Consider the following 14,249-nt stretch of genomic DNA (forward strand, 5'->3'; position numbering starts at 1 on the left):
ATTGATTTAAAAACCTATAAAAAGATTAGATATTACTTTTTATAACTACAGACCATAAGACAGCAATGAAAAAAATAGCTATAATTTAAAACCATTCAGGTTTCTGGTTTTACTTATCTTCTTAAAATACTACTAAGAAAAGTTTAAAAGCAAAGGAAATGTAGCCAAAGACACCTGTGTCCTGCATGCATGCTCTGATTGGCTACTCCCTTATCTCTTTTGATCAGCTGTTTTATAGAGCCTCTGCCCTTTGCAGAGATAAGCATGCTATCTTAAGTTAAGACACCGTTTTAGTGAATGCCCCAAATTAAGGGGCTTTTTTTTTTTTCTTACTTCACATTTAACATAACTAAGAGAAGAGAATTAGGGAATAAGGAAAGCAAGGGTCACTGACATGGTGTTTCAATACTAAAGAAACCCATTCAGGCAAATTTCATTTAACTAAGGTATGCAATTATCCTTTCCTCTCACACAATCACACAAGAGACACATTGAGCAGGTGACACAGAGGCTTTGTTTCAGTATAAAAGGAAGTCAAACACAGCATCAGAGCACAGCAGGAGAGAGCGAGAGTATATTTCAGCGGAGAGAACCAGAATTACAGAACAGTCTTCAGGCAGCTATATAAACAGAAGCCCATTCAGAAGAACATTTAGATGTGAATTCATATGTACATTCAGACTTGGGAAAATAAATACATAAATTAAAAGAATAAATTAATAATAATTACGTAAAAACAGAGTCAGAAGATAGTCATTCCAAGCTCAACATGTGATTTCTAACCAGTTCCCAAACCAGTACACTTTGCTATAGTTGAAAATACTGGCCTCTATTCATGCCCAGCACTGGGCAGTCCCTTTGAGTAAGTGTTGTGATGACCCAGTGTAGTACTTTGTGTAAAGAGCATGTTGAAAGCATTACTTCGAAGGCTACATTGATGCCTTTGGGCATACGAGCTAACTAAAGCAGCAAAACAAAAACGTGCTAGTGCGTAACAGAAACATGACTAATCTATAAGAAGACTCCAATTATAGTGGTCCAGAACTAGATCCGGGACATTGATCCATCTATGCAGTGCTTTTAAAAGTCTTACAGTATCTCACAGACTTGGATGTTTGTCTAGCACCCCTCCTTGGGATAATTCAGAGCAAGATTCACTTCTAGAATCCACCTTGTGCGCCATCCTCTCACTTCCACCTCTAATAATACTGTTTAACGTCAAACTGGCAGAGCCCTGTTTGGGAGTGTAGCACAACAATCAGGCCTAAGGAAAGTATGTGAAAACATTGTTACACCAATGACAATTTTACCATAAAAGTGAGGACTAATTGGTGACAAAACACATAATCAGTGGACCTCCTATATATATCCTGACAGAAACGAAGAAACATCTCAGTGTGGAGAAAAACAGCAGTTGTTACCCATTCAGTGTGCAGATTACAATCAGTGCTAGCACAGAATCCATATTGTGGTGTGGATATATTAGGGCCTTTATGCTGGCAGCCTCCTCACATAAAACTACACAAAGTACAAACTGACTGGTTCAGGTTCGTCCGAATGCCTTGCCAACTTCAGCCTGGTTTTCAAGTGTAGTATTTCACTGGGCAGCTCGGTCTCTTCCCCCTCCGTCTGACGTCTGGATCTTAAAAGGATTGGAGTACTGCAGCAGAGAGATGCTAATGTATTACCTCAGCCTCATCCAAATCCTTTAAATGCCCCCCCTTCTGCTTTATAACTGCTGATTCACTAACTGAATGCAACCGCTGCCATCTTGTTTTCAGCGGTGATGAGAACCAGGAAAGGGAAAAACAGCTGGAAGGAGGCCATGCACCCACAGTGAGAGTCTGAGGGATTGTTTTGAACTAAACTTTGTGAACTGTTGTGTTTTAGACTAAGCCACCCGTACTTAGGAACAGAACTAAATAAATAATAAATAGGTTCTACAAAAATCTAAAATAAATGGAAACTCTATTTGGAATTCAACGTAAATATGAATAAAAACTTATGTACAGATCGACGGTTCCCTTTTTTGTATCCTCTCTGCAGCTGTACCAAACAAAGCGAGACAGAGATTCTCAGAAAGGAGAACAGGAGGGATCTATCAATCCATCATTTTAAATGCTGTTCCCATTGCATCCACATCAGTCCCTTTTTTTGAAGCTTATGACCATGGTAATCTACAAATGATGCACTAACCCTGCAAAGCAGCAGATGACATTTCCCCGACCTACTGCTCCAACATAGAGAATATGCATGTTAGGGGGAAAACAATCTGTTTGGTTTGGTCTGAAGTCTTATTTTTCTTCTCAAAGAGAGGATGATGGTAAATAGTGAGGGTACAGACCTTCAGGTTCTTTGTTTACTAACCCACGCCACTGGGTCAAAGGTAGATCCACCTATTGTAATAAGTCAGTCTGCCTTCGGTTTCCTGTTTGGTCTAAATTTAACAAGCCTGTACCTACATCTCTATCTCTACTCCCCTCTTAGTGGGAGTCGGTCTCTCTGGGGCTGTATCCGTTGGCAGGGGGTAGGAGTGAGGTTTTCGGTTCAGAGTCTTTGCTGCTAGGAGCAGCTTTGTGCCGTGAAGCTCTGGTGAAGAGACGGAAGGCACCCCTGCAGATGAGGGAAAACCAGTAGACCTGCGGAGCCATGAGCAAAGCTGCACCTGCGTTAAACTGCCAGGGCACAGATAGCGGCACCATGTAGAAGGGGATGGAGGCGTACCTGTGATATGAGCACAAACAAATATTTGCATATAGTCAGCATATAGTGAATGAGTAATTATTGGTATTTTTTATAATCAAAGTCCCTTTTAAGAAAAGTCAGATCACTTGGGGCCATATTTGCAATGCCCATCTAATTTAATGTGGAAATGAAGAAAAAAAAAGAAAAAAAAAAAAAGTTTTTTTTTGTTTTTTTAAAATCAATGCAAGTTTCAGGTTGGTCCACCCAATGCAGTCCCAAGTGTGTGTCTCAGGAAAATATTTTTATGGAAACTGCCGTATCATCCAATGGCAAAAGTAATGCAAAGTATTTACCGGCACATGGCTCATTATTGGCACATGGCTCTTTTATTTAGGATGTGGGACTCCTTTCACACCAAGGATGATAATTCTAATGATAACGATTACTATAAATTAGGGATGCACGATATTAGATTTTTGCCCATAGCTGGTGCACATACAGATACATTTCCTTTTTGGAAACAAGTCTCTCCTGTGCAAAGATTATAAACAAATTATTTTTGTGTTGCTTTTTTATTTGTAGATTTAACATTTGTTGACGGTCTAAAGCAAAAGAGTACCTTGTATTTAAGTTTTCATAATTCATTTGAAAATATATATTTATACATTAATGAACAAATCTGTACATAAAATTATTTACAAGTGTCATGCGTTTTGATTTTTATTCATGTAAACTATAGCTTCTGACCTTTAAAAACAAAACAGACTTGTGATTTTATGACATCAGTTAATGCTTTATTTATTCAGAAACACAACCATCTTAATGTTATTTGTGTATTTTACTTTTATTTTCTAACAAGTAGGTCTACAGCTCCCGCTAAATAAATAAAAACCCGCTGTTGTTGTTGTCGTTGCTGCACGCCCTAGCGACTGTTGACTAATCGCACACCGGACGCGTCATTCTTTACATGCATTCTCAAATTAAATGGGTAATCCAAAGCGATTTAATCCTCATTCAGGCAAAAGGCATCGCTAACAGCACACCCTGAGCACAAGTGAGTTTATTCGTATTATTGGCAAGGCATATCGGCATAATTTCTTATTGGGCTGATGCCCATTTTTATATTTTAAATCTTTATCGGCTGATTCCGATAACGTTACGATATTATCGTGCATCCCTACTATATTAGTTTGCCAGTAAAGATCGCAATCAAAACATTTAACTAGGAGCACAAGTGTTAAGTCTAAGAATGCTCAAATTTCCAGTCTTATGAATAATACATCAGGGCTGCAATTTTAAAATTAGAACATGCCATCAAGACCGATGAGGTTTGTCCTGGTATTACAATCGATGCAAAACAACACAGCTCATGATCTTTGGTGGTTATTACAATCGTTTAGGAGGAATGTATAAATGTCTCATGTTCAGATTAAATCCTGGGTTGAGACCGAACGAGAAATGTTAATCTAAAAACCTCAAGATTTAAGAATCCATGTTAATATCAGAGGCAGTATGACTCAGTGGGGAAAGAGAAGATAAAAGAAAGAAGGAATAGATGAGCAATAGAAATAAGAGTGAAAGACTGAATGAGTGAGAGTGTTAAACAGTGATCTTTACCTGCCGTAGGCGTAGTAGAGGTAGGGGAAGAGAAGAACTCTGCAGATGAAGAAAGTGACCAGCATAAGAGCGCCATTGACTTTATGTAGGAGAGTGTGCTGTTGCTTGTACTGAGGCAAAGAAACAAACAAAAGGAGAGAGCAAGAAGTAGAGAACGAGAGAGCTTTTAACAGATAGAAAAATATTAATAGGCAGAGCAATGAACCCTGAAAACCATGATTCAATATTCCCCACTACACATTTAACACTGAAGCAATGGAGACATGTACGAAAGAGTTGTTACAGCAAAAAAAAAAAAAGTCTGTGAAAGATTATGGTCAATCAATTAGATGTTTTAAGATTAGTAAATCTGGTAGAAATTACCCATACATTTCCAAGAAAAGAAAGAGTAGAGCATAAAATCTTCTTACCTAGGTTGTTAAAAAGAAAGATACAGTCACTAAACAAGAAAGACAAGGGGATACAGAAAGACAGGGTGAATGAGTGTTTGTGTTTAGTACCTGGATGAGTATTTTTCCAAGACAGACAGATGGGGTGCTGAGTTCTGCCAGGAACAGCACACCCTGGAAATAATCCCCTTTTCCCTGTCTCCAGAACTAGGAAAAGAAAAGAAAATGAGGGAGGGAAAGGAAAGTAAGAGGAAAAGGACAGGAGGAGAAAAGAGGCGGATGGGAAAGGGGAATTGGAAATAAATTAATTAAAAAGGGGAAAAAGAAAGAAAGAAGAGCATGGAAACGGAACATGAAATGAAAGGGAAGGAAGAGAAAAAGGAAGGAAGAAAGGAAAGGAGAATAGGGAAAAAGGAAGAGGAAAAGAATAAATGTAAACAGGAATTAAAAAGTAAATGGGAAGTGGAACGGAAAAAGAAAAGGAAGAGGAAAGGGAAATGACACGTAGAAAGGGAATGGAATGGAGAGGAAAAGGTAGGAAATGGAGAGGGAAGAGAAGTGAAAAAAGAGAAGGGGTGGATGGAAAAAAGAAAAGAAAGTTATACTTGTGTCAGATGTAGGAAAGCTTAGTGTGGTTTTATCAGAGGAAAGCGCTGTAGAGGTTCTCCTGTCTTATCAGGCCAAAACACACATTGCCATTTAAGTGCAGCTAATGCCAGGGTGCTGACTGCTGCCGACAGCAACAGTCTCCATGGATACAGATGGAGAGTGATGGAGAGCATAATTACAGAGTGAAAGTACACAGGCCCATTCAGGACAAGTTTGACTCAGCCACACTTCAAGCCACCCACAGATCATGATCCCATCAAATCACTCTTAAACAGTCATCAAGCCAAAGCTATGTTACTACACACCAAGCACATGGTCAGACTGGCTCTGATGGGCCTCCGTAATCATATTTCTAAAAAGATGCACTTCAAATGTGTGCGTTTATGAAAAAAATGTTAGTCACTCAACCCTCATTGGACTCACCACAGAGACAGGGAAACAGACAGTGACCATGACGACATGGTGCAAGACCATGAGGAACTCTCGGCGCAGATAGCCGCTGATGGCTGACCTCATTGGTTTGGCTTTGCCCTCTTCTTCATGATCTTTGACTTGAAGTTTGTACCAGTGGCACAAGAACATGGCATAGATATCATAGACGAAGTAGGGGACAGCAAAGAGGATATAGCTGCTGGTAAGCCAATGCCTGGACAAAGGGAGGAGAAAGAGATGAGGAACGAAAGAATAAGAGCGAGAAACCCTGAGATGAGATTTAGGGTTACTTTGCAACAATTACCCCTGTTTATATAAATAATTAAATTCCCATGATCGTTTTCACTTATGACTCAATATTTCTATATTGAATAATTATAGATATAATGCTTTGAAATTGACTTAACATTTGAAACGTGCAGATTTATTTCACATTTAAGTACTTTTCTAAATCAGTTTTAAAATCCTTTGAGAACATAAGTCCAAGCCAAGGTGCTTACTACTACTGGAAATTACAGAAAAGATAAATTTCTCATTTTGTGTCACATGTTAGACAAGCATTCATATATTGGGTGACGTATTCCCTTATAATTTGACTAGCAAATCAAGTACAGTCAGACTGTAGAGGCAGTAAAACTACTCCTACATGTTCCCAAGAGGAATGTGATTTGTGAGGACAAATGTGTCTATTTCTGAAAATTAAACATACACTACACTTCAAACGTTTGGGGTCAGTAAAAGATATTAGTGCTTCTGTTCAAAGATATATTAAATTCATCAGTGACTGTAATGAATTTTACTTTGTTATAAAAATTCAATTTTAAATATGCTGTTCTTTTGAACTTTCTAGTCATCAAAAATCTATCAGTTTCAACAAATAAAAAGCAGCTCAACTGTTTTCAACTACATACAATGACTACTGAAAATTCAGCTTTGCATCACAGGAATAAATTACATTTTAAAATGCATTCAAACAGAAAAATGGTCATTTTGTTTACTGTGTTTTAGATCAAGTAAATGCAGCCTTGGTGAGCATTAGAGACTTCTTTCAAAAGCAAGTTTTGAACAGCATAAATGAATAGCAACTTCTGTTATAAAGCAATCTCTAGCATCAAAAAGCATCTTCTCTTGAAGAAAAAAAATCCCAAGCATTTAAAGGGATAGTTCACCCCCCAAATTTTTTTTATTAATTAGTCACCCTCATGTTGTTCCAAATGCAAGTATTTCGTTCATCTTTGGAACACAAATCCGAGAGCTTTCAGACTCTGCATAGACAGCAATGCAAATACGGTCAAGGCCTAGAAAGTTAGTAAGGACATTGTTAAAATAGTCCATGGGACACCAGTGGTTCAACTGTAATGTTATGAAGACTTTATTCAACAATTCTTCTCCTCCAAATCATACATTCCATTATGTGCGTGTTGGGCATGTTTTGCTTGTTGATGTTAATTTAATTATAAGAGTCACTTTGGAATAGAAGTCACAAAACGTTTCAGATGAAAAAAGTGTGTTTCAGAAAATATATTCATCACTGTTACAAGATTTCTGTATAACGAGTGATTCCTTACATTATTACAAGAACAATTATAATACTGAGCCGCTGCAATGAAGCTGCTCTAATGTGCTATTAAATTAAATATGAAGTACCATAGAGCAAAAAAATAAAAAAAATTAATTGTAAAAGAAACAAAACCTTGTAGGATACATTTTAATGGGCATAATTAAGTGTGAAAATAACTGAAGGAAATATCTTTGCTTAATGAACTAAGCCAACTAACATTATACATATTCTTTTGGTTTTTGTACAGTATTTTACAGTAATTACAAATGCAATGAAAACACGTATCGGTCTATTCAGGAAGAAGTGGTATCTGTGCATCCCTACTGTTTTTAGTAACTACTGTCAAGATATTACATTGGAATATACACTTTAAATACTTTACAAATCCATTATTGCAGTCATGAATAATCAAAAACATAATGAAGCAATACTATATTCTATACTATATTTTAGCAATACTAAATTCAAAATCTGACGAATGAAACGTGTAAAAATAGGCCTAGTATTTGACTTGGCCTTTGTCTCATTCCCAGCCCTCCTGTATCCTGACTGATGCATTAACTACACATACACAGAGTAATTGAGTTTACCTGGCTTAAATAGTTTATGAAACATGATTGCTTTGACCTATTTGAGCTGCCGTTCTTAATTTACTTGTGTGCCTTCGGGTTGAGGAAAAATTAAACAAGATAAACAGTTCAAAACAAGATATACAATTCAATTAGGTGAGGAAAATCAAATTAGAGCAAACCATTTTCCACAAAGCTCCTAATGGGTTTCACAGAGCATAAAGACGCAGCTTTCAAGTATTAACTAAAACCGCTGACTAAAGCGGTCATAAAAAGTCACCGTCAAGTTTTTTTTCCCAAAAGTATTTTGCCAGTCTCTCTCACTCCCTTTCCCCCCGGCTTGGTGTGCCACAGTGGATTTACAGATTGGCTCGCAACCTAATTAGTTTCTAATTAGATTACACTGACATAAGGTGCGCATTAGAGGAATAGCACATTCTTAGAAACACTCAGAGTGAAGGGAATACTTTCACACTTCTACACACCTGGGAACAATTCCATAGAAAATTAGAGAATTCTCAGCTGTATATGCAAACGCAACACAAGTGAAAAGAGGCGAGAGAGACATGCACATAGGAAAACAAACAAACACCCAAGTAAAACAGAGCCCTGCATATACACTCAAAAAGTACGTTCTGTTAGATCTTTTCACACATCTTCAGCTGATACTCACTGGTCCTCAATGATGTCTTCACATGAACAGGCGATGATGTACCCGGCAGAGGATGCCATAATGGCCTGAACGGAGGACACCAGTCTGAGAAAGGGTGAGAGAGAAGAAAAAAAAAATAGATCATAAAAGACAGCAAGGAGACCAAAACAGACAGCAAACACCCTCAGAGAGGAGATATTTGAAACCATTAATAGCAGATTTTGATGACACCAGTTAAAGGAAGGTTCATCTAAGCAGGATATTACTCTGTAACTTTCCAAGCTAAGCAGAAAAGCTCATCGATGCATCAGACATGCACTGCAGCCAAATGTAACCTTACATGCAACATCTTTACTCAGCAGATTTTAAATCAGACACATTTCACGCAAAATGCCTTCAAAACAAAATAATCTCTGCCATAAATTTACAGAAACACATTTAGTAACAAACCGATGAATCTGCACATATTTGATCATTATCTTCCTCATTCATTTCAGGCAAACATTTTCAAATATTTTTAGTAACTTTAACAATTTATTTGTAAAATAAGTGTTTATCTCAGCAAGATATTACATATACATCATTCAAAAGTCACATTCGCTGATGCAGTAAAACAACTGGTTTGTCAAGTTATCCTTTTTTAATCGAACCTAAATATTCACACAAATCCAATTATGGACTTGAACATTTATAAACAAAAAGCGCACAGATACATAAGTAAACAAAACCAGGTATCTTAAGCCTGACGGCACCTTTCAACACATCTCACTTTCTCTTCCCTTTATTTACCTGGACGAGACGATGACAGCATCCTTCTCGCTCCATTTGAGCCCAGGAACATGTTTCAGGAATCGCTTGGACAGCAGGAAGAGGCCTGGGAAGAATATGGAGCCAGCTGCAAGGATGCTCAGCATAATCTCGGACAATGTTGCTCAACGTCACTGTGTTTCTAAAGAGGATAAATATTACACATTTTAAAGTGCATCTTAAAAAGTCCATATATTTTTCATAATAGGATGTATATTAAAATACAACAGCCATTCATGAAAACCCAATCTTAAAAAACATATTTAAATAGACAAGAAGAGAAGGACAAGGTAAAGGCAGAAGGTTGAAACAAACGAGGGGAGTAAAGGAAAATTAGACCACAAAATCCAAATTAGCACAAACAAGATATGATTTCTTAAATCAATGTGCATACATCAGCTTAAAATACCACTCATCTCTAAAGCCAAGTTCAAAAACTACAAGGTATGCATTGTGACAGCATGGCACAGATAGATTCCCCACATATCTTCAGGAAGATCATTTCAACTGCATCCCTTCACTGATCTCATTATTGCTTTGTAAGGAGTTTTTAAATTATTCCGCACAACTGCCATATTTATATTGAAGCAGAAGAAGCTGGGATGTTTGGGAGGAGGAGAGGAGGGGTGGGGGTCTGTACTAAAATAGGCACGGAAAGGATTAGCAAGCAAGAGATTTAGAAAGATTACTGCAGGGTTAGGGAGGGGAGCGAGATGAGGGGACACAGAGAAGAAAGAAAGGGGGTGTGTGGGAGGGTGGGGCCATCATCCTGTGGTACACTGAGGGTAACCTTGTGGGAGGAGGTGAAAGGGAGTGTATTATTCCTGTTATATATTGCTACAGTGGAACTGTGAGTGCAGCAAGCCAATCACAAAAGCTGCGTAAAAAGACTTCCATCCAAATCTGCAACAGACATCACAGCAAAAACCAAGGAGTGCATTACAGACACGACAGCTAATGTGCGTTAGTCATTCATTATTCTGAAGCATGCACGAACGAATCTGTTAATGCAACACGCAAATAATTCGAGATTGAGCAGCGACAAATTCTGTTACGAAAACGCATCACAGACGCGCCACGTGACGCTCTTAGGATTCAAACTAACTCCAATCTCGCGCAAACGATATTATAAAACCCTCCGCCGTTCCTTGCATCATCTCGGTCACGCTCTGATTTCCTCCGTTCGCGTAAACAACAAGCAAAGCATTGCGAACGGCTCGCATTCACAACGCTACCTTTAGAGCTAGCAGGCATCCATCCTATTGTGTCGTCCTCGCCAGCAGTGAGTCCAGCAGAAGCGCACGAGGCAGAGGGAGTCTCGGCGGGACCTCTAGCTAACAGGTTGCAGGCGATAGGCCCGCTGGCTGTGTGTGTGCTGACGGCAGCCAGTAACGAATCGCTTTCCTCCCCACATGGCTGATGGAAAAAACCGGTTGCAAAAACGGGGATGCGCCCCCAGAGCCCCCAAACACAATGATTATTGTACGCCAGTGTTCAATCCGTATCATGCAACTCTTTTGCTGTAACCCGTTCAGACCCAGAGATATCAAAAATGCGATAAAACAGAGTCATCAGTTACAATAAATTACAAAATTGCGTTTAAAAAAAAAAAAAAAAAGAATTCTGATATTCATTACAATGGAAAGCCAAAACATCCAGAATATTATACATATGAATTTACTGTTAATAAAAAGACAAATTTGTAAATTATTAAATATTTAATATGCTATTGTTATACACAGATACGGGACCCTGGACCACAAATCTAGTCATAAGGGTCTTTTTTTTTTTAATTAAGATGTATACATAATCTGAAAGCTGAATAAAAGTTTTCCACTGATGTATGGTTTGTTAGGATAAGACAATATTTGGCCGAGATACAACTATTTGAAAATCTGAAGGTGCAAAAAATCTAAATATTGAGAAAATCGCCTTTAAAGTCATCCACATTACATTCTTAGCAATGCATATTACTAATAAAAAATTACGTTTTGCTATATTTATGGTAGGCAATTTACAAAATATCTTCATGGAACATGATCTTTACTTTATATCCTAATGATTTTTGGCATAAAAGAAAAATCGATAATTTTGACCCATACAATGTATTTTTGACTCTTGCTACAAATATACCCCAGCGACTTAAGACTGGTTTTGCAACCAAGTCTCCGAGCTGACCAGCGCTATAGGCGATCAAACGCAAGTACTGCGGTTCACTTTGTACATGTTTAAATGGCCAGTGTTGTGCCGAATTCTGCACCCCTGCCAGATTATGCACCCCTTCGTTGAAATCGCTGCCTGATTGCCTAATCACAACCCCACCCCTAATCCTAACCCCTCCCCCACACCTACTCCTAAACCTACCAATACTAGGGGGTGCATAATTTGGCAGGGTGCTTTTTTTGGCACAACACCGGTCCTTCAGCATTTATGTTAACCCTTTTCTCTCTGGTGTATTGATTTAAAAAACAAGCTCAGATCGTTAATCTTGAGTGTTTTAGCTTTCAAATTATATATGGTTAATGATAATTGATTGAATATTGTTCTAAAACAAAGGTAATTAAAAGCGCAGGCACGCCCAAACACGCCCTTCTGGCCCGCCCATGGGCCGGTGCGGGTTAACAGGTTAAACCAAACCCTAACCCAAGTGTATATTGTTAATTAAGAAGTGCTTCATTGTATAATTACACTGTAACAAGGCTACCTTTAAATTTAGGGTAACCTAAAATTTAAAAATTACATTTGTACAGATTTTGAATTTCATTGTTGGATGAACATTAATTAAAACATAACTGTTAATACATATGGCAGCTTAAAGAAATAACAAATTATAGGCAACATACTTGGTGCAATAACAAGGGTTACATCCCTCCTCGGGGTTCAAACCTGGAACCCTTCAATGACCTGCTCATGCATTTTCGTTTACTACTATGCCACACCACCTACAATGTCATATCACCAAACAAACACAAAGCTGAATGTCATTACATGAGCACTGGTCAGATGTCTGTTGCGGTTACAGGCATATAATTCATTCTACAACTTTGGTCAGGCATGGCCTGAAAATAATCATTCTGGTGAAGATAACACAAATTTTGTAGGATGCATTACTGAAACCATATCAAGCTGTTTTGCAGTACTATAAGTTACATAAAAACACCAGAGAAAGGTGATGCAAGTTAAAACATAACTGGGTCAATGCATTCCTAAAGATGTTATAGAAAAGCAGCAGGGGGACATGGTCATATTAGACGAGCAGAAGGAGCAAAAAAGGCAGATTACATTAAGGTTGAGCAGCGCTGGTTACGGGGACGGACAATCCTGTCACAGTCTTCCAGAAATCGGATCACAAGGTCGAGGAGGCATCTGTGAGACGGTCCACATGATGTTGTTGATTTATCCCAAGCACTTGATCCCAGAAAGCTGCACAGGATTGCCAGAATCTGCTGGGAAAACACAAGTGCTATATATAACAACGAGAACGATCCAAGGACGGACAATCGTAGTACTGCAAAGTTCGTCTGTCCACATCCAGCTGTCCAGGAAGCGAGTGCATCCCTACATATAAAAGACCTGATTCGCGTCCATCTGCTCTTCACTCAAGCTGAGTCAGCAGATCAAAAGCTGCAGTGGTCAGATATGGCCACACTCAAACATTAGACTTGCAAATGACTTATTTAAATGAAAATGCAGGCTACCAGCGGCGGAGAGCGGATACTTGCACCAGAAGGATGAAGAGAGAAGCAGGTATCCAGGCAACCACTTTGGTCCCCGGCTCTGCCTCTCTGACCACCTCGCTAGGATTAGACAAAACAAGTGGAGACCGGGGAAGGCAGGGAGGGTGGAATGGCTCACATTTGACTACAAAACATGTGCAAATCCTAAACCAAATGCCGAAAGGTATCTAAATAATGGCGTTATTCTAATTCGCCTGCATGCAAAATAGGGAAAGAGAGTCACGCTAGCGCTCATGCTAGCTCTCATGCTAACACGACTCAGAGCCTCGCTGAGCGGATAAATACAGCAACGCTCTCCGTTGTCTTTTTTACATAACCTTTATCTAATATCACCGTAGAAATTAGTAAATATATCACGGAAACGGGAAAAGCCGGTTTAACTTACTGTTCATCGGTCTCGGCTCAGAAATCGCGTCTTTTCGACCGGCCCCCGTCCTAAATGTGTTGATAAAGGATTAATTTTACTTTTAAATCTGCACCGCGAGTAACTAACTGCTGATTGGCCAAACGAGAAGGCTGCGACAGATTTCCCCTTCGTTGATTGGTTTAACCTTTGATTGACAGTCGATTTGACCAATGGCGAGTAAAAGCAAAGTGACCTGATAGTGCAAGACCGAGAAAGACAAGCCTTCTCGTTTGTCTTTTTGTCATCTTTCATTGTTTCAATAGTCCGTATTAAACAGAGAATTAGGAATGTTTTGCTCAAATAAATCGTATAGTTTGCCCAATACACGCAGGGAGAGAGTAAGTTTAGTCACCATGAATTGAAAATCGACAGTTCTTGTTTTTTAATGGAATATTGCAGACAGTGTTTACATCGTAATCTTTAATCAAAATTATTTAATAACTTAAGCTAACCCATTACATACATACTTTTTGCCCTGACGTGACAGAATGTTATTGTGCAGCGAAAATGAGTGTCAGCGCATGTTTTACATAATAGCTGTTAGTATAGTGCTTTTTTAGTTTTTTTTTAATATGCAATATTTCTATTGTCAGGCATAACGGGGAAAGATGGTTACTACCAGCTCACCAGCAATGTGCTCTAACCAGTTAAGTTGATTATTATTTTATATATATATATATATAAATACCAGTGTGTGAATGGGAAATTTTACTTTATATATCAGGCCCCTGGATCCTAAAAAATAAACTTGCCATAAAATATATTTAATGGATGTGCTGCTTTTA

General features: G+C 38.5%; 1 protein-coding gene across 4 annotated transcripts; it reads right to left on the bottom strand.

Moving 5' to 3' along the window:
- Positions 1-496: 496 nt before the first annotated feature.
- Positions 497-13,559, bottom strand: LOC306846785 (ceramide synthase-like). 4 transcript variants are annotated; one of them, XM_079380396.1, is made up of 9 exons: positions 13,444-13,533; positions 12,604-12,767; positions 12,165-12,263; positions 9,304-9,463; positions 8,536-8,619; positions 5,724-5,946; positions 4,803-4,898; positions 4,303-4,412; positions 497-2,724 (listed from the first exon to the last, which is right to left on the bottom strand). In XM_079380396.1, the coding sequence occupies exons 4-9, from the start codon at positions 9,426-9,428 to the stop codon at positions 2,484-2,486; spliced, it is 879 nt and encodes a 292-aa protein (XP_079236522.1). In that variant the 5' UTR covers positions 9,429-9,463; positions 12,165-12,263; positions 12,604-12,767; positions 13,444-13,533; the 3' UTR covers positions 497-2,483. The 4 variants fall into 4 exon arrangements, with proteins under 4 accessions (XP_079236522.1, XP_079236520.1, XP_079236523.1 ...); XM_079380394.1 differs by lacking the exon at positions 12,165-12,263 and having other exon boundaries at positions 13,444-13,559; XM_079380397.1 differs by lacking the exons at positions 12,165-12,263; positions 12,604-12,767 and having other exon boundaries at positions 13,444-13,548.
- Between the last annotated feature and the right edge of the window lie 690 nt (positions 13,560-14,249).

This window comes from Barbus barbus (genome assembly GCF_936440315.1).
Source record: "Barbus barbus genome assembly, chromosome: 3".
NCBI lineage: Eukaryota > Metazoa > Chordata > Actinopteri > Cypriniformes > Cyprinidae > Barbus > Barbus barbus.

What these genes read in the sequence shown, in the direction of transcription:
- LOC306846785 (XM_079380394.1), bottom strand. Translation starts at nt 9,428, where the DNA reads ATGCTGAGCATCCTTGCAGCTGGCTCCATATTCTTCCCAGGCCTCTTC. An exon ending in GAAGACATCATTGAGGACCA is followed by an intron (nt 5,947 to 8,535) that starts GTGAGTATCAGC and finishes CCCTTTGTCCAG; the next exon opens with GCATTGGCTTACCAGCAGCT. An exon ending in CTCTACTACGCCTACGGCAG is followed by an intron (nt 2,725 to 4,302) that starts GTAAAGATCACT and finishes CTCATATCACAG; the next exon opens with GTACGCCTCCATCCCCTTCT.